This window comes from Tamandua tetradactyla, chromosome 11, assembly GCF_023851605.1.
Source record: "Tamandua tetradactyla isolate mTamTet1 chromosome 11, mTamTet1.pri, whole genome shotgun sequence".
In the NCBI taxonomy this organism is placed as follows: domain Eukaryota; kingdom Metazoa; phylum Chordata; class Mammalia; order Pilosa; family Myrmecophagidae; genus Tamandua; species Tamandua tetradactyla.
In genome coordinates this window covers 15,533,286-15,558,416 of record NC_135337.1, presented here as the reverse complement: position 1 = coordinate 15,558,416, position 25,131 = coordinate 15,533,286, and the positions used below count along the sequence as shown (strand labels likewise).

Here is a 25,131-nt window from a genome sequence, read left to right as displayed (position 1 = left end):
TCTATGGAAAATATAAAACAGGGTTTTAGAGGGTTGGTGTGGTTTCACTGGCACTGTATTTCAAACAGTCATCAGAGATTTTTCTTTAAGCAGAGATTTAAAGCAAATGAAAAAGTCATGGGGATGTCTGGGGGGAAGAGTATCCCAGACAGAGGGAACAGCAAGTGCAAAGGTCCTAGGAAGTTTCTTGAAGCAACATGAAGGTAGTGTGGCTAGAGAAGCAGGAGGTGGGTGATAGCAGTGAACCCTGGAGGAAGCCAGGGGCCAGATCACTTGGGAATGAATGGACTTTGTCATTTATTCCAACCGAGATGCAGACACAGAGGGATTATGACCTAATTTGAGTCTTGAAAAGGCCACTCTGGCTGTTGTTTGCGGAGACTGTTGCAAGCATGGAAGCCAGGAGAGCAGTTTGGAGACAGTGATTATAATCCAGGTGAGGGGTACCTTTAACGAGGGTCTTAGTGGTAGAGATGGTGAGAGGTGATGGAATTAGGAAAATATTTTGAAAGCCAAGAGGGTTGCTGATAAGCTAGATGCAAGCAATAGGGGAAAAAAGAATTTTCAAAACAACTCCAGGGTGGGCCACGGTGGCTCAGTGGCAGAGTTCTTGCCTGCCATGCCAAAGACCCAGGTTCAATTCCCAGAGCCTGCCCATGCAAAAAAATAAATAAATAAAAAACTCCAGGAATTTTGAATTAAGCAATTGGAAGAGTGGAGTTGTCACTCACTGAGATGGAGCAGCCTCAGTGAGTAGCAGCTTTGGGAAGATAACCCAAGAGCTCAGGTTTGTACATATTAAAGTTGAGATACTAAATGTCCAACCAGAGATGTGGTATGAAGAAGGCAGTTGAATTCAGTCTATGAGTCTGGATTTCAGAGGAGATAGTCCCACCTGGAAATGAATATTTTGGAATGGTCAACATATAGAAGGCTTTTAAAGCCATGAGCCTGGGTAGACAATCACCTAGGGTTAGCCTAAAGAGCAAAGGGACCCAAGAAATAAGCCCTGTGACACTTGAGGAGGTGAGGTTGAAGAGCAGAGAATGGAAAACAATGACCATTGGGAAGGAGAGGAACTAAGAGAGAGCAGTGGCCCAGAAGTCTCCTATTTCTAGAACTGTCAGGCAGCCCCCCGGGGCCCCATCACAGTTTGTAGTCACAAGCTTAAAGGGAAACTTGTTTCAAAATATTTGGAGGAAAACTCCACATCTAGCTCCTGGGGTGTAGACATGGAGAGATGGGGAGTTGGGTTTGATTCAGATCAAGTTTTCCCAGGAGACTATGACAGAGAGAGACAAGGGAGATGGAAATGTATGAGGGGAAGTGATGATTGAAAGATAGACCGTAGACTCAGCACTTTGTAAGAAGGGGAGTGAGGATAAGATAGGGCAGTTAATTAGAGGGCCAAAGAATTGTTCAGTTATTAACATCATCCCTTCAGGATCTTAATATGATAAAGAAGCTCAAATTGTAGCCTTAGTGGGGTTTTATACCTGTGTGGAATACTAGTTACTAAAGAGTGGTTAATTAATAAGAAACTGAAAAATAGCACACCAGTCATAATATGAATTTTTTAATGCCTTAAATATATGCAGTTTTCCTGTGTTTTTCAAAGCCCATTCCAAGATCTTTTTTTCATTTTACCTTCTCAAATGTATCACGGTCAGACAAGGCAGCCTTATCAAAGTTTCATGTTGTTATTGACCCATTTTCTAGGTTAATAAGACATTTTAAATATTCATTTACTTTGTGAAATAAGTTTATTGTATTGTACCTTTAGTTGAGTGTAGTTTCTTACATAATTATATAGCTTTTCCTACCAAGATTAATACAGTGGTTTTCAAACCAGACCCACAAATAGTTAATGATATCATAGACATGTGTATCATCCATTAAATTGAAAGAACAGTAGGTAATAATATCACGCTTGAGATGTCTATGGATATTCATGGAACGGGTCTTAGAAGTGTTGAACTTGAACATCTTCCAGATATAGTATTTTTTTCTTGGACAGAGTGTTCACATGTGGAGCTTAGCTGGTCATTGGGCAGTTCTTACAGAATTCTTCAAGTACCCACAAAGGACCTATATTATGAAAAATGTTCCAGCCTTATTGCCTACACTTCCTCAACTTCATGCTTTGTGCACTCTGTCCCTCTCACCTGAAATTCTCATTCCCTTTCTTTTTTAAAGAGATAAACCCTACTAGCCTCAAGCAAGATTCAGTGTTACAGCCTGCAGGAAATTTTTCCTACTTCCCCTCAAGTTAAATGAATTTTCACTTTAAGCAGCCTCTTTGACACTAATTTATTTTCTTAGGACATACTATTTTGTTTTCTAGTTATCAAACCCGTTTGTTTTATTGAATGAACAAGTTTCCTACAACAAGGACTGGTTTGTACTTCCAAAAAGTTTCTAGAATAAAATTTTGCACATAAAGGATGCTTTGGTGGAAAAAAACTGGGTTGATTAATTGAGGTGCACCAGGGACTAGCCTCGGGTGGAAAACATGGAGATTCCTAACAGCTAATATGGTCCGCAGGAGGGACAACCTGAGGACAGAACTGGTACTGCCCCACTCCTCAGGAGTTTCAGTGGCTCTGAAGGTGCAGTTAGGTTTGGAGATTTGGACTTCTTCCCTGCAACCACCACTTCAGGGAGGCTCTGGGCCAAAACATCCTCCCTGGTTCAAATCCTCAATCAAGGAAGATTCTAGGGGGCTTTTCAGTTTTCCTGGGGAGTTAGAAATGTCTTTGGAAACAAGGTGCAAACTCAGGGAAGTGCAGTGGAATTGGGGATGAAAATGCCTGTGGTTTTCTAAGAACATTTAATTTGAGGATCTATAATACCATTATGATTATTATTGCTATTAAATTGTCACGCCTCAACTACTAAATGTACTTAGGTACTTTCTTACCTGCCCCCCTACACCCAGCACACAGACACAGCGATTAACATCCTCACATAAAGCAAGTAACTTGGCTTCAGGAAACTCCCCCTCTTGCCTCTCTTGAAGCACGTAGTGTACCCCAGTTGCTGCCTCTATTCCTGGGCATCATCTACCCTTTGCCATTCCTATGATCCTTTTTCACTTGTGCCCAAAATCAATGCTATTCCTTTAGGACTCGGACCTCAGCTCTCCCCTGTAGTAACCAGCTTCCCAATAAACGAATCCACACTGTGCTGATCACTAATAGCATGCGAAAAAGAAAAGTTATCCACCCCTCCTCTCTTACCCTTATTCCACAGCCTTTGTTCATTTTCACTCTGGTCATCCAAATGCAATTTCCCCAACTTTTATCTACACCAAAGCAGTAACTCTGCACCTAATACAGTGCCTGGCACACAGTTGGCCAACGCAATAAAATACTGAATGAAAGAAAGAATGAATGATTGGGCTTAAATAGTGACTGTATTTGGCTTCCTAGTAGGATAGAATAAAAGCAAGACAGATAAATGAGAGAAGAACTTGTAGAAAAATAAAGCTTTGCAGCATCATAGTTGGCCTTCCTTATAAATATCCAGCTAGTCCTACCCCTATGTCTTGGGAAGGGAAAATGTATTTCCCACCTATTTACCCTTCATACTTCTTTTTCCATTTGATTTGGTAATTATTGCTACCAATGGTCTTACCATTTCTTTAGAAAAGATCACATGGACTAATGACCCCTTGATTTGGTTGGAATGAACATAAAAGGAAATCTAGCCTGCCACCTCATCCCCACACACCCTTCCCCAACCCCCCTCACCTTCATTTCTTCATCATCCTACCTAGTGCTTACCACCTTCATCCCTCAGCTTCAGAGTCACCTCCAACATTTTGGAGAGACAAAGGAAACAAAATATGGGCATACAGTAACTGCCTAACCCTTCTTTTCTCAAAGACTTAGCATGAAACTTGGAAGGAAAGGAAATCTTAGGACTACTTTTTTTCTTACAAATAATCTCCCTGGTATTATTATTTTTTTTAAATTTTCTCTCACACTTCCACATGCAGATTCAGCCCAAAGAAGGGCTTACAAAAGCCAAGTTCTCCTGTTAACACTGGGGAAAAACTGAAATAAAGGAGAATTGTTCAATTGCCTAGACCCTTATTAAATTTGCCAGGATTTCTGTGAAACCCTGCCTGAGTTACTGTCTTGATATAAATGACAGCGAGACTCATAAAACAAAGGAGCTGTGGGCGATGGCAAACTCAGAACTAGGAGCTCAGGTGCTTCCCTCCCTCTTTTTTAAGACTGCACATATGAAAAAGAAAAAATGAGGAAAGTGATGCAAAGCAGTAAAGCATCAGTGTGTAAAAATTAAACTTTTGCATCAACGGAAACCAAGCCTTTCCAAATTCTAAAAGGTATACACCTGCAAATGCTTCTGTTCATCTCGTCTGCCAAGAATTATCAATCTTGTCATGTTCTCAGTGTCCGACCTTTCTATCATGCTTGAAACAGATGCTACTTCCATACCAGTCCTAGCCACCTGTTGTTACCACGTGTCATGCCGAATCACCTATACGTCTTGCCATTCCACCACTTTTTCTCCATTCCTCATTTTATCCAAGCATGTCGTGTGCTATTACTCTGCTACTGTATACACTCTGTATACATTTCTGTTCTTCCTTGCAAGGCTGTGAATGCTTCGGCCACTCCAATCGATGCAGTTATATCGATCTGCTAAACACAGTCATTTGCGTGAGCTGTAAACACAACACTAGAGGGCAGCACTGTGAGTTATGCAGGCTGGGCTACTTCAGAAATGCTTCTGCACAGCTGGACGATGAGAATGTGTGCATAGGTCAGTCCCATTATAATTTCAGCTATTGTTCTTTGCCTTTGGAGCTATGGGGAGCTATTGAGGATGGAGATGCTGGTGATTTGCGCCATGGCTGAGCAAGTATGAACTTTCTCAATGGAGCAAATATCCCTGTGATAGTCTTCCAATTCACTTGTGCTGGCTGAAATCATAGTTGGCGGGTATATTTTGACTCCTTATGTGGTTGTCGTTTTAAAGATGATTTTTAAAAAGCAGGTATCAAGACCAAAAAAAATCTGTCTTTATTTCTTCTTTCTTCCTCCTTCCTTCCCTACCTCTCTTTCCCTCCCCTCCTGCCCCTCGTCCTCTCCTCTCCCCTCCCCTCCCCTTTCTCCTCTCCCTCTCTTTCTCTTTCCTTCTTTCCATGAAATCTTAAAACCTGGTCATTTCAACTTAATCTTAAAACCTTAAGTTGTACATTCAATTTACATAATGGAGAATTATTATTTCAGATTTAATTATAAGCATGAGAAATTGCAGTAGAGAATCTTGCACATAATTGGTGATCAACAAACACTGATTGTCATTTGAAACTAAAATCTTCTAGCAATAGTAATATGAAGTTGGCCTGACTTTTCCATCCATGGTAATGAAATTCCATTTATTGAATTTTCCTATAGCCCAAGAAAGGAAGAGTGGTTTCTCAAAACTCTTCCAGGCAATCAGTTTTCCTAGCTGCCAAGTGCTGGAAAACTGAGCCTATGGGAAACCTTGGGGCTGTCTTTCCCTGAAGAATGCTGGCTGTGAACTGGTGAAGACCAGGGGCCTTTCACCCAGAAAAATGTCTCTCTTACCTTTTGCCAAGTGGATCTGCCTTCTATAAAAGGAGTAAATGGAAAAAATAAGAAGCAATAAATGAAATTTCACTTCATAGCTTACTTTGAATATATTTATATATATATATATGTATATATACATTTATATATATATATTCAAAAGACTGAAAGACATCTGTGTATCTGTTACCACATCATTAGGTAGCTATATAGGCAACCAATTTCAAAGGCAGAATTTTTAGAACAGAGATTAATTTAAATAGAATGGTCAAGCTGAACAAATGACAGGTGATCTTTCATCGAAAAATAAATCCAATCTATATGCATTTCTGGAATCACTGTTTTCTAATTGAATTCTCAAGCTCTTATAGGTACTTGTCAAATGTCACATGAAAGAGCTATACAAGTTGTTTTGAATTGAATTGGGCCAAGTATACTTAATGCCATTTATAGCTACAGTATGTTTTGTTTTACAAAGCACTTTCTTATTTATTATTTGTGAATTAGTAGAGAAAGAACTGGATTTAGAAGATGGAGATCTGGGTTCATGTCACAGTTTGCTAATAGTTGTGTGTCTTAGGTAAGTCATTTGAGCCTCCTGGTCAAATCAAGATTATTGAGATGCACAGGCAATACTTTGTAAACTGTAGACTGACCTGTAAATGTGTTTTATTATTTAATTCTTATTACAAAGCAGTTGGGTAAGTATTACAGTGAGTACTTCCCCTGTTTTCTAGAAAAAATAAGGCAAATTGACCCAAATTATATAGGGTTGGTAAGGATTTCATGAGCTCACAGCTTAAGCACTGTCTCCCAACTACACTGACACAATTAGCAAAGCTAAGCTTGTCAGACTTTAACTTGTGTTATGCTTTTTTTTTGGATGACAGAAGCAATTCCACTATGAGCTTATAAAACGAAGAAATTCAATTGCCTTCTTGACACTTGGGTTACTAAGATTTGAAGATGTTAATAAAGGACCAAAAGACATGCAACTCTCTGAATATTGAATGCATGGTTTCATTTCACCGAATGCTATTTGTAAAATTATATAACTGTCCTACTATAACTAGAGAAACAACAGAAAAAGTAAAATATACAGGAATGTAGGAGTCAAATCTAATCAGTTTTGCAAAATACAGAAGGTTAAAATATTTTACAATATTAATTTTTTTAAAAGAAATCAAAGAAAAGGGGCTTAAAAGAAATTATTTTATTCCATGAAAATTCTCCAAGCGGGTAACTTAACAATATCCCAATATTACTCAAAATATTCTATTATTATGAAGTTTGGCCTTTTTCCAGTCCTAAAGTAATCTGTTGCATACTCCTATTCTAGCGCATGTGGTATAGGTCTCTGCAAATCCATGTTTGATCTACAGGCTAGAAAACATCCCACTCAACTTTCATCATTTAAATCACATAAATTACAGATGCAAAATGAAAAGCATTTAAAAAAAAAAGACTGTACATTTTTGGGTTTATTTTGACTTAAAAAAATCAAGAGTGCTTGTTTTCTCTATTTCTAGAAAATGTGTTAATTAACATTACAAAGCTATGGAGAACTTTACTTTATTGAGACAAACATGTTTCTATTTAATATTTTATATTCTTCAAATCAAGGAAAGTTCTTGATAAGAACAAAGATGAGGTAGCATTTCAAGCTAATTAAAATCAGCTACATTCCCCACATCTACAAAGTTGTTTCCTAAAATCATTGCCCTTTTCCTAAGGGGGGAAATTGTTTGCAAAAATTTTTGACTGAAGACATTTGACAAGCTGCATATGCTACAGTCTCTGTTTTTTCTATAGTCCAGATACACATAAAGTAAATCAATAACAGTTTCCTCAAAAAGCAGTAGAGTCTGCTCTCCCCACTCGGGGAGCCAAGGGTAGAACTATAGGGGCTGCCCGAGTCTGAGGCTGAGACAAGAGTTTGCTTTCTGAGGGCTCTTTGAAACTTGTTGCTCCATTGCTGGCATTTGCCTTGCAAGACAAAATGAGCCTATTCACTTTTTTCCACATTTATGCTCCTGAAAGGCCTTGAGGCAGGACTGAAAATTAAATTTAAGACAATATACCACAAGCAATTGAGAGTTAATTTTAATACCGCTTTGTATTGAGAGCATTAATGAAGCTGAATGAATATTTACCCAATTTACTTTCACAAAATTAGACACTAACCTGGGGAAACTTTGAACTTCATCTAAGTCGTCTCTGAGTTAAAAAAAAAAATGCTGTCTTGTCAATTCTTTAACAATTCCCTGTAATCAAATTCACCACTCTGACTGTGAGGAAACAGTTCTTATCTTTGAAAAAATATAGACTGTATTGAAATAGATGCCTTAAAATACTTGCATCATTTGATATTATGGCAAATATAAAATGCAGCTGGCTATTCCATTGCCACAGTGATTGCTGCTTTGTAATTACTGGTGAATTTACCCATATTTTCATACGAATTTCCAAGCATAGCCATGTCCTCAAAGGTGCATGTAATTACCCTGCGATGGCACAGCAATTACATGAAGATGACACCCTGGCTTGCTTCTTGTTTCATATAAACTTGAGCATTAAACAGGAAACTGGAGGATATATGGTTGATGACCTTGGGTAATCACTGCTAATAATCCCTGCTAACAATTCACATCAGAATGAAACACGGGTTTTGGCATTTGCTGCTAAACAGATCTCAACGTATGATGCATTATTTTTAATTCCCCTTGAAACTCAAGATCAGTAATCAAAGGTACCATATATAGAACAAAGTAAATGCGACCCCCTTAATATCTATAAATCAACTGCAGTACAATTTTTTTATTAGAGAAGTTATGCGTTTACAGAACAATAATGCATAAGACAAAGGATTCCCACATACCACCCTATTATTAACTCCTTGTGCTGGTGTGGCATATTTGTTGTAACTGATGAAAGTACATTTTTATAACTGTATTATTAGCTATAGTCCATGGTTTAAATTAGGATTCACTGTTTGGATTATGTAGTTCCATGGCTTTTTTAAAAATGTGTTACTGTTTTAAATATTTTAAAGCATGCCCCATTATACATACACAGTAAAATAGAAAGTGCAATTTAAAATAATATCTGATTTATTAACTATTAAGCCAAGCTAGGGAGGAGGGAGCATTTTAGAGTTTATTTGTTTTTATTCTTACCTGCATATGTCAGTATTAGTCTTATAAATATTGTAACATAAGGATGCAGAACTTAAAAATTTACTTCGTTGCCTGAAATAAAGCATAATTCTAAGGCACTCTACATTCTTTGAAGAAATTAGATAAAAAAAAGGTTAGAGCTAAACCTCTGGATCCCTATAAGATTAAACTTGGGTTTCCATTTATATTCTAAGACACTAAACTTAATTCTATTAATCTGCAGATCGTAGGGCTTCTCTTGATTGGTTGTTTGGTTGGTTAGTTGATATGATTTCATTTGTTTTTTATCAAGAGCACCTCTTAATGGATATTTTAAAATAAAGGAAACTAGGAGATAGAGGGGCATGATAACTTGCCCAAGATTACACAGTAGGCTAATAAAGAAAGGAAGTTTGGGCCAAAAATTCCAAAAAGCTGCAAACTGGTTGTGCTACCTTCCAAGCTAACGGAATCCTAAGGACTTACCACTTTGGTTCTGTTGTAAGGCATAACAGATATCCAGAAGCAAAAAGAGCCTGTATAAGGAGGCATGAGAGGTCAAGAAAATATTCAGTTTACTTTTTTTTCACACACACTCATATTGTCCCATTGGCAGGCATTAAAATGAAAATTATGTATCAAAGTATCCCTATGTTGAAATTTATTTGGAATTGCAGCACTTCTTTTTCTTTCATGATTGTTAATCTAGATTGCATAAAGGCTGTATTAAGTTGCCTAACAGATACAATATCTAAAGTCTCATCACAAAATTATATATACATAAATAAGTTAAGGTGCTACCCCAAATCATAAAGTAAAACTGTGTTTGAATGAGCAAAGTGCATTACATTGCATTTTAAAAATGTCAGCAGTTCTCAAATATTGAATATAACAGATAAACCATTTGAATAATTTAAAACAGATTTTACACTGATGGCATATTGATTTATCCTTGCTTTACAAACTTCTCATGGTGTTCATTAAACCATCTAAAAATGCCCTAACAAATGGAGTCTCCATTATGATCTGTTAGCAGTGAAGAGTATGATGTCATATTTCCCTGGAAGTTTTCAGTTGATTTCCTCCCATCTCATAAAAATGATACCCTGGAAGTCTAAGCAGGTAAACAAATGGACTTGAAATAGCTGTATGTGCCAAAGCATTTCATTAGTGGACATCTTTCCTTAAGTAAGTGATACATTTAAGTAAGTGACGCTCCTGTGTTGATAACCTATACGCTATGTGGACTTGTCTCCAGCCTGTGTGTTGTCTTGTTTCTACAGAGTGTTATTGTAACCCTTTGGGCTCAATCCATGATCGTTGTAATGGCTCAGGATTTTGTGAGTGTAAGACTGGAACGACAGGGCCTAAATGTGATGAGTGTCTGCCGGGAAATTCCTGGCACTACGGCTGTCAACGTAAGTAACTTTGGGGGCTGCCCCCTGCCTGCTGCAGCATGGCTGATTCTGCTTGTCTAGGCCTGTGCGTGCAGCTTCTCAGAGCAGAAAAAGGCCCAAACCGCTGACAAGCTTTAAAAACTACTTAATGCCCCTGCTTATGGATAGGAAAGCAATCCATCAGCTGTCCAGCTGGCTTCTTTGAAACCCATCTTCATCTCCTCTCCTGATGGCTGAAGCAACTTATATTGAAATATTGTACGCTGAGCCATGTACCTGGCCAGACCATAAATTAAGTGGCACAATAGGGACCCAGCTTGGAAATCCTCACCGCAAAATGAAGGGTGATGTGTACGTGGTTAATATATTTCTTGAACTGAAAGCTACCCTGGAGCTCCAGAGTTCATAAATTAAATGATATCTACATAACTTATTACAACCCTTGCTATCATACCCATCACTGAATCTTAACCAAAAACCTAAAGGTAGTAAATTGAAGGGATATTTAAATGCCAGGGTAAAATAACTGATGGAAATCAATATTGATTTTAAGCCTCTGAGGTTAGGCACTGTGCAGCGAGCCTTAGACAGATGCCAATTGGTTCAGCCTCATTTCTCTGCGGATTAGCAGGCCTTCTTAAAAGCTTGTCAAGGCAGGTGGCATGTCGATGTATGCAGGCAACAGAAATTAACAGATCTGGGCAGAAGCTTACTTCTGTCATTCATTAACTTTTTGCTTTCTAATTCTGCACTCACTTTCCAATCTATCTATGCATAGTCAACTTACTAATATTATAGAACCACAAAACAATCCTCTAGAGCAGCACAGTCCAATGGAAAATAATGCAGCATATATAATCTTAAATATTCTGTTATACACATTTTAAAAGTAGAAAAGAAATAGGAGACATTAATTTAACAATATATCTTAACCGAAAATATCTGAAATATTTCAATTATGTAATTAATATCAAAATTATTAAGGACATGATTTACATTTTTTATACTGTCTTTGAAATGGGATGCATGTTTTTCAATTATGGAACATCTCATTTAGGATTAGCCCTATTGAAAGTTTTAATAACCACATATTAATACAGCAGATTAATTAATATGGCAGCTATATTGGACAGCGCAGCTCTAGAGTTCCTTCTGGTTACTTTTTACTTGAAAAACTGTCAGCATTCAGGACATGCCTAGAACCAATTTCTACCAGGGCTATATATAAAAGGCTCCATTTTCTACTTGTGGAATTTATAGTTATCTGGCAGCTAAACTTCTACATAATGTAAAGGCAAAGTGAAATTTGTTGTCATCCTAATGCTTTGGGCAGCAATTAACTATGGTGATAAGTTGAGAAATCGGGCATTGCAAAAGGAAGGTGGAAGCAAGATGCAAGAGTTTGGGGGCCTCCAGACATGCTGTAAGGGAGCATCAAAGACAGTCAGATAGTCAAAGCAGGGGTTTATGACAGCCTACACACTGCAGGTTTCCAGAAAACACACATCCTTAGAGGTCTAGATAAGGTGATGGATCCAAGGAACTAGGCAAGGCGCCAGGATTCAAAGGGTTCGTGGAACATCTGAATGTCAGATGTCCCAGAGCAGGTCATCAGTCAGAAAGAGGGAAGGAAAGACAGACAGAAGAAGAGCTGAAACCAACACCAAGACTCAAGACATAGGTCTATAAAGAGACTTTGTAGTCAAGACAGACTTCTCAAACAGAAAGTTTCATGCAAACTTCCTGATGCAGCAGGGCCCAATCAGTGGTTTCATGGGGGTGTAATAAGAGTGATACTCTGGAGGAGAAAATAAAGTTATCTAACCTTATGGAAAATGCATCCCAAAAAAGGGTTCACCTTAATATTTTTATATTAATTATTGGAGTATTTTATAGAGAGAAAATGTCACCATATTTTCTCTTTTGATAGCAGAAAACTAGATTTAAGTTTGGCCCTACCATATAAGGGCTATGTGATATGCAAATCACAAAACTTTCTGTGCCTTATCCTCCAACCTCTCACTTACTTATGTGTTCCTGTGAGATTTTGGCAGTAAATTCATTTAATTTGTTTATTCTTTGAAGTATTTATTGAGTACTTATTACAAGTTTGGTATTGTGCTAAGAGTAAAGGATACAAAACTGAAAAGAAAGAGCTTCTGTGGACATGAGTTCACAATCTGGAGTGAGAGGCTGAGATGTAACCCAACAATTATGATCAAAGGAGATCACAGCTAAGGAAGAATATGTACATGCTGTTGGAGAAACCCAGACAGGAGGAGTAGGGCTTCTTAGAAGGGGTCATATTTGCCCTTAGTACTGAAGGATTGGTAGGCGCTTTTGAACAAAGGTGACTGAGGTAATGCACAATATTTCAGAAATATCAAGTAGTTTTAATATAACCAGGAGATAAGGGTATGTGTGTGTGTGTGTTGGGGAAGGTGGGACAAGGTTGGAAAAAAAGTAGACGGGGCCAAATGATGTGTTTTCTTTAATGCCAAGCTGTAGAGTTTCCTCTCTTCAGGGAGGGGAGTATCATATAGGGGTGATATGAAATCCATCGTATGGTTTTAAGTAGGAAAATGACAGGAACAGATTCGGTTTTAAAGATTATTTTTGGCTGTTTTTTTACAGAAGGATTTGGAGGGAACAATACTGGAATTGCTATACGTTTAACATATTTTAAACACACCTTGGAGAACACACTAGATTTTTCTCACTGTCTTCTTCCCTTCCTTTAGACTCACCCAGCTGAGCCAACATTATATATTAAATAGAGAAATCCCTCTGTATTACTTAGTAAAGGGCCTCGGGCAGAATAGCCCTGAATACCTTCCCCTGGGATCTCTTAGAGCACTCCCAAGGTCCAATAACTAAAGGGTAACACCTCCCACAGCAGGGGATGTCAAGCAACTGACCCAGTGTTGGAACAGATATCCGTTCTGACTGGTTGATATTGGTAGGTTGTTATATCATTTTCATAGCACCCATGTCCTAACATACATGAATGCACCCCAAAATGCCCCTCCAGTCAAAAATGCCCCTATGTACATATATACACACACACACACTTTTCTGCTTGGCCACATTGCTAGTGACAGTGATAATAATCTTGCCACAAGTTGGTGACAAAAAGAAGGCAACACCAAGATGTAAAACAGAGGTTGCCAGTGGCCCTGACTGCAATGAACTTGGAATAGACAGACATCCAGGTGGGTACTTCCAGGAAGGGCTCGCAGTAGGTGTCACAGATCCTAGGGATCTAGGCGCAGGGTTCCGGTCCCCCAGGAGACTGAGAAGAGGAGCACTGTGGCATGCAATCCAAAGGACTTGGGTTTGCAGACAGGAAATAAAGAAAGGGATTCAGTAACTGACACTGTCACTTGCCACCTATCATTGGAAGTAGAACAAAGTAAATATGCACATGGTTGCTGGAGTCACACATACCTGGGTTTGAATCCCACCTCCACCTCCTACCACCTGCAAACACAGAAACATTTACTTGGACTCTCCAAGCCTGGTGGTGGTTGTTGTTTTCATCTAAAAATGGAGGTGATAATAGGACATGATGCATGTAGGAATTGTGTCGATTCAAGGAAGATAGTGACTGTGGACTTCATAGCACCTAGTAAGCATTCAATTATTGTTATTGAGTTCCAAATAAATGCTGTTGGACCAAAGAATTAGGCAAAACTCCGCGTTCCAAAATTATTGTACAATGTTATGGAAGAATTTATAGCCAGATTAGCCACCACTGAAATATCAAACTGTTGACCTGGAGCTTCTGATAAACCCCTTGATTAGAGACAGGGCTGATTGTAGAGAATGAAGCAAATCCGACCCCAAAAGCAGCTGTGTGGCTTCAGTTTGGGAAGTTGGAGAACTCCAGGCTTATCGAAGAACTTTCTGCCTGAGGGGGGCACCAGTTGTGTGCTTTGTAAGTGTTAGCTGGTCTCTTTGCCAAAAAAAGGTAAAAGACTTGAAAACCACCAGAATGAATGGTCTTTAAGAACAGCATAAAGCTAAAAATCCAGGAAAGAAAGTGGAAAGAAAAAGATTTCAAGAAAGCACGGACGAATTGAAATCAGCATCAAGGTTACTCAATACAGGAATGAGATGTTGAGAAGAAAGAGAAAACACTTTATATATATATATACATGCCCTTTGGAAATCTGAAAAGACACATGAACCAAGTCCCAGAGAATAAAGCTGAATCTTCTAAAGAAGAAGCAGCAATCCATTCTTCACATAAAATACAAAGGGTTAACATTCGAAGATAATGAAACACTCGGTACCAGCATCAAGACTGAACATTGAAGAGGTTTGTGAAATTTTGGATGGGAGAATAAAAATAGTTAGGTGTAAAGTTATTGAGGCTAACAAGATCGAGGGTCTTCCTGGAGGATGTATATGATACATTGAAACAGCCTGCAAGTGTTTATTAAAACCATCAATTTTTACCCATTGTTACCTAATTTATGTGAATATTAATGATACGTTCAGAAGAAGGTGTAGTCTGAATATTTGGGGGAAGCCAAATATTTGGTGGTATAATAAATATTTGGTGATGTTTTTAGAAGATAACAGGAATGTAGGAAATCAAGAACTAAAGACACATAGCAAAGGGAAAACTGGGATTCATGGCCTATAATATCAGAATATGGGCCCCTGGAAGAGATCAGAATATATATTACCAAGAACAGGGCAAAAAAAAATTGCTCAGTGGCCCAGTCAAAAAGGTTTTTCATTAAATTTGAGTGAAATACAGGGAAAATGCCCTGAGAAGACTGTAAAACCAGATACTGTGGCAAATCATAGAGTTAAAATGGACAATAGTCAATCTCAGGAAAGGAATAAGAGAGCATTTGGGGAACAATACTTCACAGCAGAGATGTATCTCTTCCCAGAGCGTACACAATAACTCTGTTACTTTTATTATATCACTGCTGTTACAAGTTACCACAAACTTAATGGCTTAAAACAACGCAAATTTATTTTTTGACAGTTCTGTAGCTAGAAGTCTGACAAAGGTCTCACTGGGCTGTGTGTCTTTATGGAGGATCTAAGGGAAAATCCATCTTTGCTTTTCTCGGCTTCTAGAGATACCTGCCTGGCTTGACTTGGAGCACCATCTTTAAAGCAATGTTATACCTCTCTGTACCTTTCTTCCATCATCAGAGCTAGGGGAGGATCTCCCCTTTTAAGGACCCAGGTGTTTAAATTGAGCCTACCCAGATAATCCAGGATGATCTTTCCATCTCAGTGCTATTAACTTAGTCACACCTGTAAGGTCCTTGTGCCACAGATTCTGGGGGTTTGGATGTGGAAATGTTTGGGGGGCAATTTTATATGCCTACTACAATAAGCATCAAGAATGTCAACTTTTCACATGAAGGACAGATATGCAGGTATCATGGATATGGAATGTAATTCATGCTTGGAATAGAGACATGCAAGAGTAGAGATTATTTGAAAGGAGTGCTTAATAGAATTAGAAAGGTGCAATGTATACAATGAAGATATCAACTTACACTGAGAATTAGAAGGTAGAGATAGTGAAATGTATTTTAGTCAAGACGGAAGACCGTATAGAAAAGATATTGTGAGAATGTGTTACAAACCACTTACTTACTTGGATGGTGTTCCAATTTGCTAGCTGCTGGAATGCAATATACCAGTAACAGAATGGCTTTTAGAAGGTAGATGTATTAAGTTGCAAGTTTACAGTTCTAAGGTCATGAAAATGTCCCAATTAAAGCAAATCTTTAAAGATGTCCAATCTAAGGCATCAACAAGAGGTTACCTTCACTCAAGAAAGGCCGATGAAGTTCAGGGTTTCTCTCTCAACTGGAAAGGCACCTGGTGAACATGGTGACATCTGTTAGCTTTCTCTCCAGGTTTCTTGTCTCATGAAGCTCCCCTAGGGGCGTTTTCCTTCTTCATCTCCAAAGGTCTCTGGCTGCGTGGACTCTCGTGGTTCTCGTGGCTTTCCCGTCACTCTGCTGCTCTCTCCAAAATGGTCCGTCTTTTAAAGGATTCAAGTAAACTAATCAAAATCCACCTAGAATGGGTGGAGTCACAACTCCACAGGAGCCATCTAATCAAAATTACCACTCACGATTGGGTGGGTCGCATCTCCATGGGAACAGTCACAAAGTTCCCAGTCGGCAATATTGAATGAGGATTAAAGGACATGGCTTTTCTGGGGTCTACCACAGATTCAAACCGGCACAGATGGTATACATATTATCCAAAGACAAATTAGAACATTAAAATGCCTTGTTATTTTTCAGAACGGGGGTTTTCAAATACCGAGAAATCGGCAAAAAGATATATTTGGCTAAAATCATTAACTTGTTAATGAGAATGTCTTCACCCAAAGAAGTGGAAGATACAGTCAGGGGGGCTATTTATTGGTAGTGTGGACAGCACCATATCTCAAAAGTGAAATCTAAGAAACATTATCCCAAACTTCAAGAAAAATTCTAAGTAGTCTCTGAAAAAACAAAAACAAAATAAAACAACAAAAGTCACACTAATTTCTGAAAATTAAAGTGCTACTTGTTCCCAATAGACTACCTGAAGAAAATGGAAGATTTCCAAAGAACAAATACAGCTATCCTAGGCCCTTTCATATGAAGTTGTGATGAACATTTATTTAGCACCTCCTGTGTGTTAGACACTATACTAAAAATTTTTTAATGCAAGTGGGGGAGAGCGATATTAACAGTTGTACGAGCGACAAAGATATGAACATCTTAGCTTACATGCAAGATCATTTCTAGACAGCAGTGTGTCACGAGTGACACAGAAATTAACGTAATTTTGGTCTGAACAAAGATCAAAGGAGGTTATAATACCACTAAAATATGCACTGAGCATCTTGCATCAAGACTCCTGGGTACAATCTTTGGAAACAACATTTTTAAAGCCACAGTCAGTGACTCAGGAGTGTTCCTCATTGATGAAGTGTGCTTCGTATGTAAAATAGTTGCAACAGTGTGGTAAGCATATGATTTTGCACGTTGCAGATAGCAACCAATCTTTGGAGGACTATCAGGCAACAGGTGAACCTGGTGGTTTAGGAAATAAAATAGACACCACTAGGTTAAAAGAAGGAGGAGGGGTTCAACTTCACTTTTTCCAACAACTTCATATTCTCTCCAGTAGTCTGAAAACACAAGAAAGAGAGTGTCATGGAACAGATTCAAACGGAAACTCAACAGGCCCCTATGAGTGATACTTTCTCGGGAGTTAGCTTAAATGGTAAGCTGAGTGCAAAGATCTCTCAGACTTCCCAATTTTTCAGCCCAGATTTTCAGAGCAAGTCCATGAGGCAGAGGAAAGGTATTATGAGAATTCCAAGCTCATATTTTTCCTTTTTTATTAGAAAGGTTGTGGGTTTGCAGAAAAATCATGCCAAAAAAGTACACAGGGATCCCATATACCACCCTGTTATTAACACCTTGCTTTGGTATGGTACATTTGTTGCAATTTTTGAAAGCATATTTTTATAATTTTACTGTTTATTAACAGTACTAAATGGGTTAACATTGGACTCAATGGTTGTGTTGTGCAGTTTCATGGATTTTTTTAAAAAAATTTATTCTAGTAACATATGCAACATAAAATGTCCCCCTTTAAATCGCATGCATATATATAATCCCATGCTGTTAATTATATTTACAGTGCTGTGCTATCATTGCCACCATACATTACCAAAACTTTCCCATCGTCTCAAATAGAAGCTCTGCACACTTGCAGTCTTAGTTCCTTATTTCCTATCCCAACCACATTCCCTGGTAATCTATATTCTAGATTCTGACTCCATGAGCTTGCTTGTTCTAGTTATTTTATATCAGTGAGATTATATGATATTTGTAGGACTCACACTTCCCAATCTTAAAACTTACTACAAAGCCAGATTAATTCAAGTAGCATGGTGCTGGCACATGGACAGACATACAGACCAATTGAATCAAACTGAGAGCTCAGAAATCAGCCCTTACATTTATGGCCAACTCATTTTTGATACGGGTGCAAAGACCATTCAATTGGGAAGGAACAGTCTCTTCAACAAAGGTGCTGACAAATTGGATCTACATTTGCAGACGAATAAAAGGTGGGCCCCTACTTCACACCAAATACAAAAATCAACTAAAAATGGATCAAAGGCTCAAATATAAGAGCCAGAAATATAAAACTCTGAGAAGTAAACATAGGAAAGCATCTTCAGGGCTTTGTGTTAGGCAGTGGTTTCTCAAACTTTAAACCCAAAGCACAAGCAGCAAAAGGAAAAATAGATAAATGGACTTAAAAAATTAAAAGCTTTTGTGGATCAAAACACTTTGTCATGAAAATAAAAAGACAGCTTGCACAATGAGAAAAAATATTTGGAAACCACATATCCAATAAGTATTAGTATCTAGAATGTATAAAGAATTCCTACAACTCAACAATAATAAGACAAGCAACCAATTAAAAAATGGGCAAAAGATGTGAATAGACATTTTTCCGAAGAAGAAATAGAAATGGCTAAATAACACATGAAAAGAAGCACAACATCACTAGCCATTAGGGGAATTTAAGTCAAAACCACAATGAGATAACATTTTATACCCACTAGAATTGATCCTATAAAAAAAAAGGAAACTTACAAGCGTAGGAGAGGATGTGGGAGAAAAGGAACACTCATTCATTGCTGATGGGAATGTAAAATGGTGCAGCCACTGTGGAAGACAATTTGGCAATTCTCAGAAAAGTATCATACTACCATATGACCCAGCTTTCCCACTTCTAGTATATACCCCAAAGAAGTGAAAGCAGGGACTTGAACAGATATTTTCACACCAATGCTCATAGCAACATCATTCACAACTGCCAAAAGTTGGAAACAATCCAAGCATCCATCAACCAATGAATGGATAAACAAAATATAGTATATGTCCATGATGGAATATTATTCAGTCATATAAAGGAATGAAGTTGTAATGCATGCAACAACATGGATGAAACTTGAAGACATCATGTGGGGTGAAATAAGCCAGACACAAAAGGACAAATATTGTATGATCTCATTGAAATGAAACAATTAGAATAAGTAGCCCATAGGGTCAGTAGCAGAATTTTATTAAGAGCCACAGAGAGGTTACTCAGATGTCTACTTTACCGTGATTTCTCTTTAATCAGAGATCTCAGAATTTCATACTTATCACAAGCTACATTTTCAATCTTCAATTATGATTCTAAAGAGTCAGAGGGTTTATATAAATCCTTTTATTTTAATTAGTTCCCATCACAGCTCTTTTGCTGCTCTAGTTCAGGCAGAACTTTGTTTTGTTTTGCTTGGGTATGAGATTAACCTCTACAGGCCTGACAACCTGTGATGATTAAGATGATGTTTTCAATTGCTTCTCTGAAATGAAGATTATACCTCACTGGACAAATACATTGAGCCTAACTTGCAATTTTCGATTGTCTCTAGTTGGCTGCTTCTTGTTATTTTCTGTGTTACATTAAAATATCCAGTTCACATTTCACCATTTGAACTCACATGTTGAATCTACTAACAAGTAGCATGTTACTGAAATAAGGATGTGCCTGTGATACTTCAGGACATCCACAACCTTAGCTATATGATTTCACTTGTTTGGCTTTTCGGTCTCTATCACTAAAGATTTTGGTCTCATTAATAAAATAAATTATATCATGCATCCAAGTTCTTAATTTGTTTGCCAGCAACTTTAACTCCAGTATTATTTCCCTTGCTGAGCACTGCATACATAACAGTAATGAAAAATAAATACTCTGAGAAGGGCACTTAATGTTACTGTTGTACAACTCCTAAGGATGGGAGGACATGCCCTTTACATAGAACCAGCAGGAGTCTTCCAGAGGTCATTTGAAAAGGAAAATATTAGGAACATAGGAGATAGAGAGTGGCAATTTGTAGGCATTAAAAATATGCTGGAAATTCCTTCAGGGGTGGGAGGGGTAAGGGGCTCATTTTATTAGCTAGAGGAATGAACCCCAGAACTTCTCCCATTTGTGATATTTCTCCTGATTAGCAGCAGAAAGATGCCTCACCACGCAGTCATGCTATATTAGCCATTGCTTTCCTGTTCTTGTTTGCTCTTGATTTTTAATAAAATGTTAATGTAGGGCTCTTAGGAAAAACTCACAGACCTCTAATCCATTCAGGGACCTGATACCAACCATGAGCAGGAGGATCAGGGCTTGCACTGTGGAAAGGGGAGCAGACAAAGGAGGCGAATGCTGACAAAGCCTTCTCGAAAAGTGAACAGCCCCAGGAGGAATGAATTGTTCAGAAGGCTCTCCACAGTAGGATCATGCCCTAGATACATGAAAAACTCCAAGCTCCTGCATTGAGCAGGTGCAGATCTTTGGCATACTAGGCAGAAAGTCCAGGTCACCCTCCAACCTTCTGAGCCTGTGGTGGACTGAATCATGTTGGGACATGTTCTTTGTCTTGGCTGCCTCCTGCTGGGCGTCGACCCGTTGTGAATATGATCTCATCAGTAAAGGTGTGGCCCAGTTAAATCCTCTTGGGCTTTAGTCCATATTGCTGGAGTCCTTTATGAGCAAACTGAAAGTCAGACTAACAAAGAAGCCACAGGAAGAAGCCAGAAGCTGCAAGTCAACAGAACCCAGAAGAGAAAGGAGAAGATGCTTCCATGAGTATTCCCAGGTGATGAGAATGCCAAGGAACCCCAAAGACTGCCAGCCAGCCAGAAGACACCAGCCCTGGGAGCAAGCCAACCATCTAGCCTCTGAAACCTAGAGCCAATAAATTCCTGTTAAACCAACCCGTTGTATGGTAGTAAACTAAAACAGAGCCTTATCTACTTCTCAGCTATTCTGTGCTTGACTCAGAGAGGGGCCACAGTGCTGTCCTGGAGGGGCAGATTTTCAGTTACTTCACAATTCATGCTCATTCTAACTTTCATCTGAAGACAATCTTGAGAATGAGAAGTATACCAAAACTCTACCATTTCATACCAGAGAACCATGAAGCTTAACAGTGAAAGTTGCGTGAAATACCAAGGCTGGTGGAGAAATGCAGGCACAAGTTCATCTACAGATAGATCAGCATCAAAGCAGCAGCCTGGACCTAGCTGATGGTGAGGGATAAAACGATGATCAGGGAGCCAAGCAGAAGTACAATATGCAATGTTCTCTCCTAACTTTAGAAGTACGCAAGTGGAGTTTCACTTTGAGCCATTTATTTTTTCCATACAAGTGAGTGTATGTGTGTGTGTATGTGTGTGTACATGTGTAAATGAGAGACACAGGGATGGGAGAGAAGAGAGAGAAACAAACTCGAAATCTTCAAAAGCTGCACCTATAAAGGTAAGGTCTAAGGGAAATCTGCTCATTAGCAAAAGGGCCACCCACTTGAAAAATTCAGAAGAGTCTTCATTTAAGAGAGGGCCAGAGCTGAATTCTGGGCTGGAAGAGCCACAGCTGAACCCAGTGGGAGGGTGTGTGATAACTAAAATCAGGAGGCCACATAGGGACATGAAATGAACCCTAGAATTGGAGTGAGGTGTCTTGCTTCTGGGTGTGACTGCTACTATTTCTCTGAGAAATGCTTGTTCAACCACTTTGGCCTTCTCTCTGTGTCTCCACCTGTGAAATCCTAGAGAGGAGGCGTGGCTGCTCTAGACTCCTCCTCGGTCTAAAAGTATGTGATCCTGAAATTTCCCCAAAGGTCTGGTCTGTTTGCATATGGGCCAGTTCCTAAGAGAAAATAATTTTTTTAAATAATAAAAATTGTAATTTTTTAGCACTATTTGTAAGGCATAGGCATGCATTATTCCATTCTACAAGGAAAATAAGATTATTTTTCTCACTTCATAGATGGCAAAACAGATTTAAATATCCTCCTAACTGAAACACCTGAAAAGTGGCAAGGCAGTTATTAGTTAATATTTATTGTTAGTCAACTTTGTTGTGGCATTTTATAGACTTTTGTCATTTTTTTACATTGTAGTTAGACACAGAGGCTCTAATGACTTGTGCCAGGAATTGCCAAACTTTTTTTGTGAAGGGCCACCTCGTAAGTCTTTTAGGATTTGGGCACCATGCAGTCTCTGTCCCAGCTGCTCAATTCTGCCATTGTAGGCACAAAAGTAGTCACAGACAAGACGTAAATGAATGAGCATGGCTGTGTTCCAAGAAAACATTATTTGGGGACCTGAAGTTTGAATTTCATACAGTTTCATTTGTTCTGAAAAATTCTTCCTTTGACTTTTTTTAAACATTTGAACATTTAAAAATCATTCTTAGTTCAAAGGCCATAGTGAAACAGGAGACAGGCTGGATTTGGTCTGCAAACCACAGTCTGTCAACCCGGGAGTTATTCCAAACTTACACAGCCATTAGAAATGAAGAACAGAGGATCTGTTAAATAAAGTAGAGGGAATATGAAACTGGAGGCAGGAGATGCAAAGAGAATATAAGGGGAAAAAACATATATTTCATTAAAATGTGTCCTCTATCTTGACACGTACATCTCAGGAAGTTGATCTAAATGGTTCATATTTACAAGGCCCTAACTGACCTTAAGAAAAAAATTGAGCAGAAACATGGAGGCTATGACCTTATAATTTCCTATTCAAGATCACAGACATAGCCAGTGTTGACTATTTGAAGTCTGAAGCCAGCCAAGCCAATTTAGCATCAATTTACTACAATCAGCCACTAATGAAAGAGGAGTCAGGGTGGCCATAATATGGTCAGGATTGCTTAGGTTGTGTGATGCATTCTTCAGAAAAATCAGCAAAAAATTCTGCTAAGAGAATTTCGGTCATAATCTCAGGCTACAATATGATGGGCACAGGAAAACAATACATACAGAAAATGTTAAGAATGAATAACGTGCAAGTCGGTGCTGTTGCATCCCTCCCCTCTCTACCCTAATGTTATTTTTTATGATGATGATTAAAGCAGCAATAGTAGGTTTACAGAAAAGTCATGCAGAAAGTAGAGAGTTCCCATCGAGTGTGACTGAGCCTGTTGAACCCAGGAAAAGTCTGGACAGTGTGACTTTACCCATGGGAGTAGAATGACATCATGACCCATTTCCATATAAATGCATTCATACTTTTCATCCTTTGTCGAGTTTTCTGTTCATGGTCAACCTTCAGTTATCCTCTGCTGCAAGGTGGAGAAAAGAGTTTTGTCGAAACACAGACCAACTGATTACCTTGAAATAAATTGTCATAAAGTCGGATTGAATCTAGAACAAAGAAATTGAGAACTAAATACATTTTAGGTGCAACCTCAATCCCTGACTCATCTTAACTAGCCGTGAAGATCATCAGATATGGCTGGATATTTTAAAACAAGAAATAATTGCTAAAATGTGCTTTTAACAATATTTCTTCCCATATTCTGCAAATGTGCAGAATTAACTTTATATATTGCAGTCATGTTTTGTAAACCACAGTTCTTTGGGGAAAATAGGCATATGTCTCAGAGACAAAACACAACCAAAATAATGAAATATTGATGTAATTATTTTAGGAATCACATATAGATCTCTTTTTTTAATTAGTATTATTGACCTCATGGACTAAATCCTTATGTTAATCTGTGTTCTTTATCATGAAAATCAATAATATGGACAACTAGCTCCATTGTTCCCATGGATTTTCATTGCAAAATAACAAAGCTTGGGAGCTTACAGAAGGACTTGACACCAGGATAACTTGGCAATTTATTAGTGATGCAATATCAGAGACAACAATCACCATATGTCCTAAAAGAGCCTAGCATGGCAGGGGTGGAATGTAAGTGGATATTCTTAATATTGTTGCTGATCCAGCTTTTACCAGTGTCTATCTGGAAGGTACTTGGAAGTAAAACGTTAGGTCTTCTCTGAGATATTGCACCCTTATTCTTTCTAATTAAAACAAAATTAAAGTTGCTTATTTTGCAACAAGGATGTTAAGCTAAATATAGACATCTAATTATATCAGGCCGTGAAATTTCTTAAGGCACAGTTCTGTAAAAGACTCTCTAGTGTTTGGGGATAGGCCCATCTAATAAAACATGATGAAATCAATTCTTTTCAATCTGTTCAGTCATATAAATGAGATCAGATCATATGGCTTATGCTTTATTATCTATAGGAATATTGTTTCTTTAGTTTCAACTTTAGTGTTGAAATTCTATTTAACTAAGGTGATAGAAAGGGCTTCTTAACTGAGTCTTGCTAAATCTTTTGAATTTTCCTCCCTGGTAAATTGGGCTGGCCACAGGATTCCTCAGTTTATTCACTCATTCATTCAGCCATTCTTTGACTCATTTATTCATGCATTCATTCCCATACTTACTCATTTAACAAAGATTGAAGTCCCATTATATGTCAGGATTTGTGCTAATTCTGGCACCCAGTAAAAAATAAAAGTACCTGCCCTGCAAGGGCTGACTGTACCAGGGATACTAAAGTCCCATAATACTTCCCTGTTAGAGAAGTCTGAGTCTGACTAGCAGTACCATACTTCTAGCTCACTTCTTGTCATAGACATCTCTGCTTTGGCACAGAACCTTAGAATCTTATATCTGAGGTGGAACATTAGACATACTCTAGTTTAGGCACTCATTTTATGTCACAAATCAGCTCTCTTGAAAGCATATAATAATGATGGCAATGGCCACCATTTATTCACTACTTACCATGTGCCATGCAGCATGCCTAGCCATGCAGATGTTGTTTAATCTTCACAAAACCTTATTAGCAGCTGTCCTCATGTTACACAGAGGGAAACTGCAGCTTAGAGAGGCTAAGCAACTTGCATAGTCATCTAGATTCTTGCAGCTTAAAGTGTGATTCTTCAATCAATAGCATCAGAATATCTTGGGAATTTGTTAGAGATGCAGAATCTAAAGCCCCATTCCAGACCTATTGAATCAGAGTCTGCATTTTAATAAGATCTCCAGGTGATTTGCAAATTTATTAAAATT

General features: G+C 38.3%; 1 protein-coding gene across 4 annotated transcripts in view; it reads left to right on the top strand.

Moving 5' to 3' along the window:
- The window catches only part of NTNG1 (netrin G1), a 377,262-nt gene that overhangs the window by 316,058 nt on the left and 36,073 nt on the right, over positions 1-25,131 (top strand). For 2 of the 4 annotated variants that reach the window (XM_077120073.1, XM_077120074.1), the window contains exon 6: positions 10,027-10,161. The exons of 1 other annotated variant lie outside the window; for it this stretch is intronic. In XM_077120073.1, the coding sequence (XP_076976188.1) occupies positions 10,027-10,161 (135 nt within the window). Of the gene's footprint in view, positions 1-4,626; positions 4,795-10,026; positions 10,162-25,131 lie in introns of all 4 variants that reach the window. One more of the 4 variants, XM_077120077.1, reaches the window with a different exon arrangement.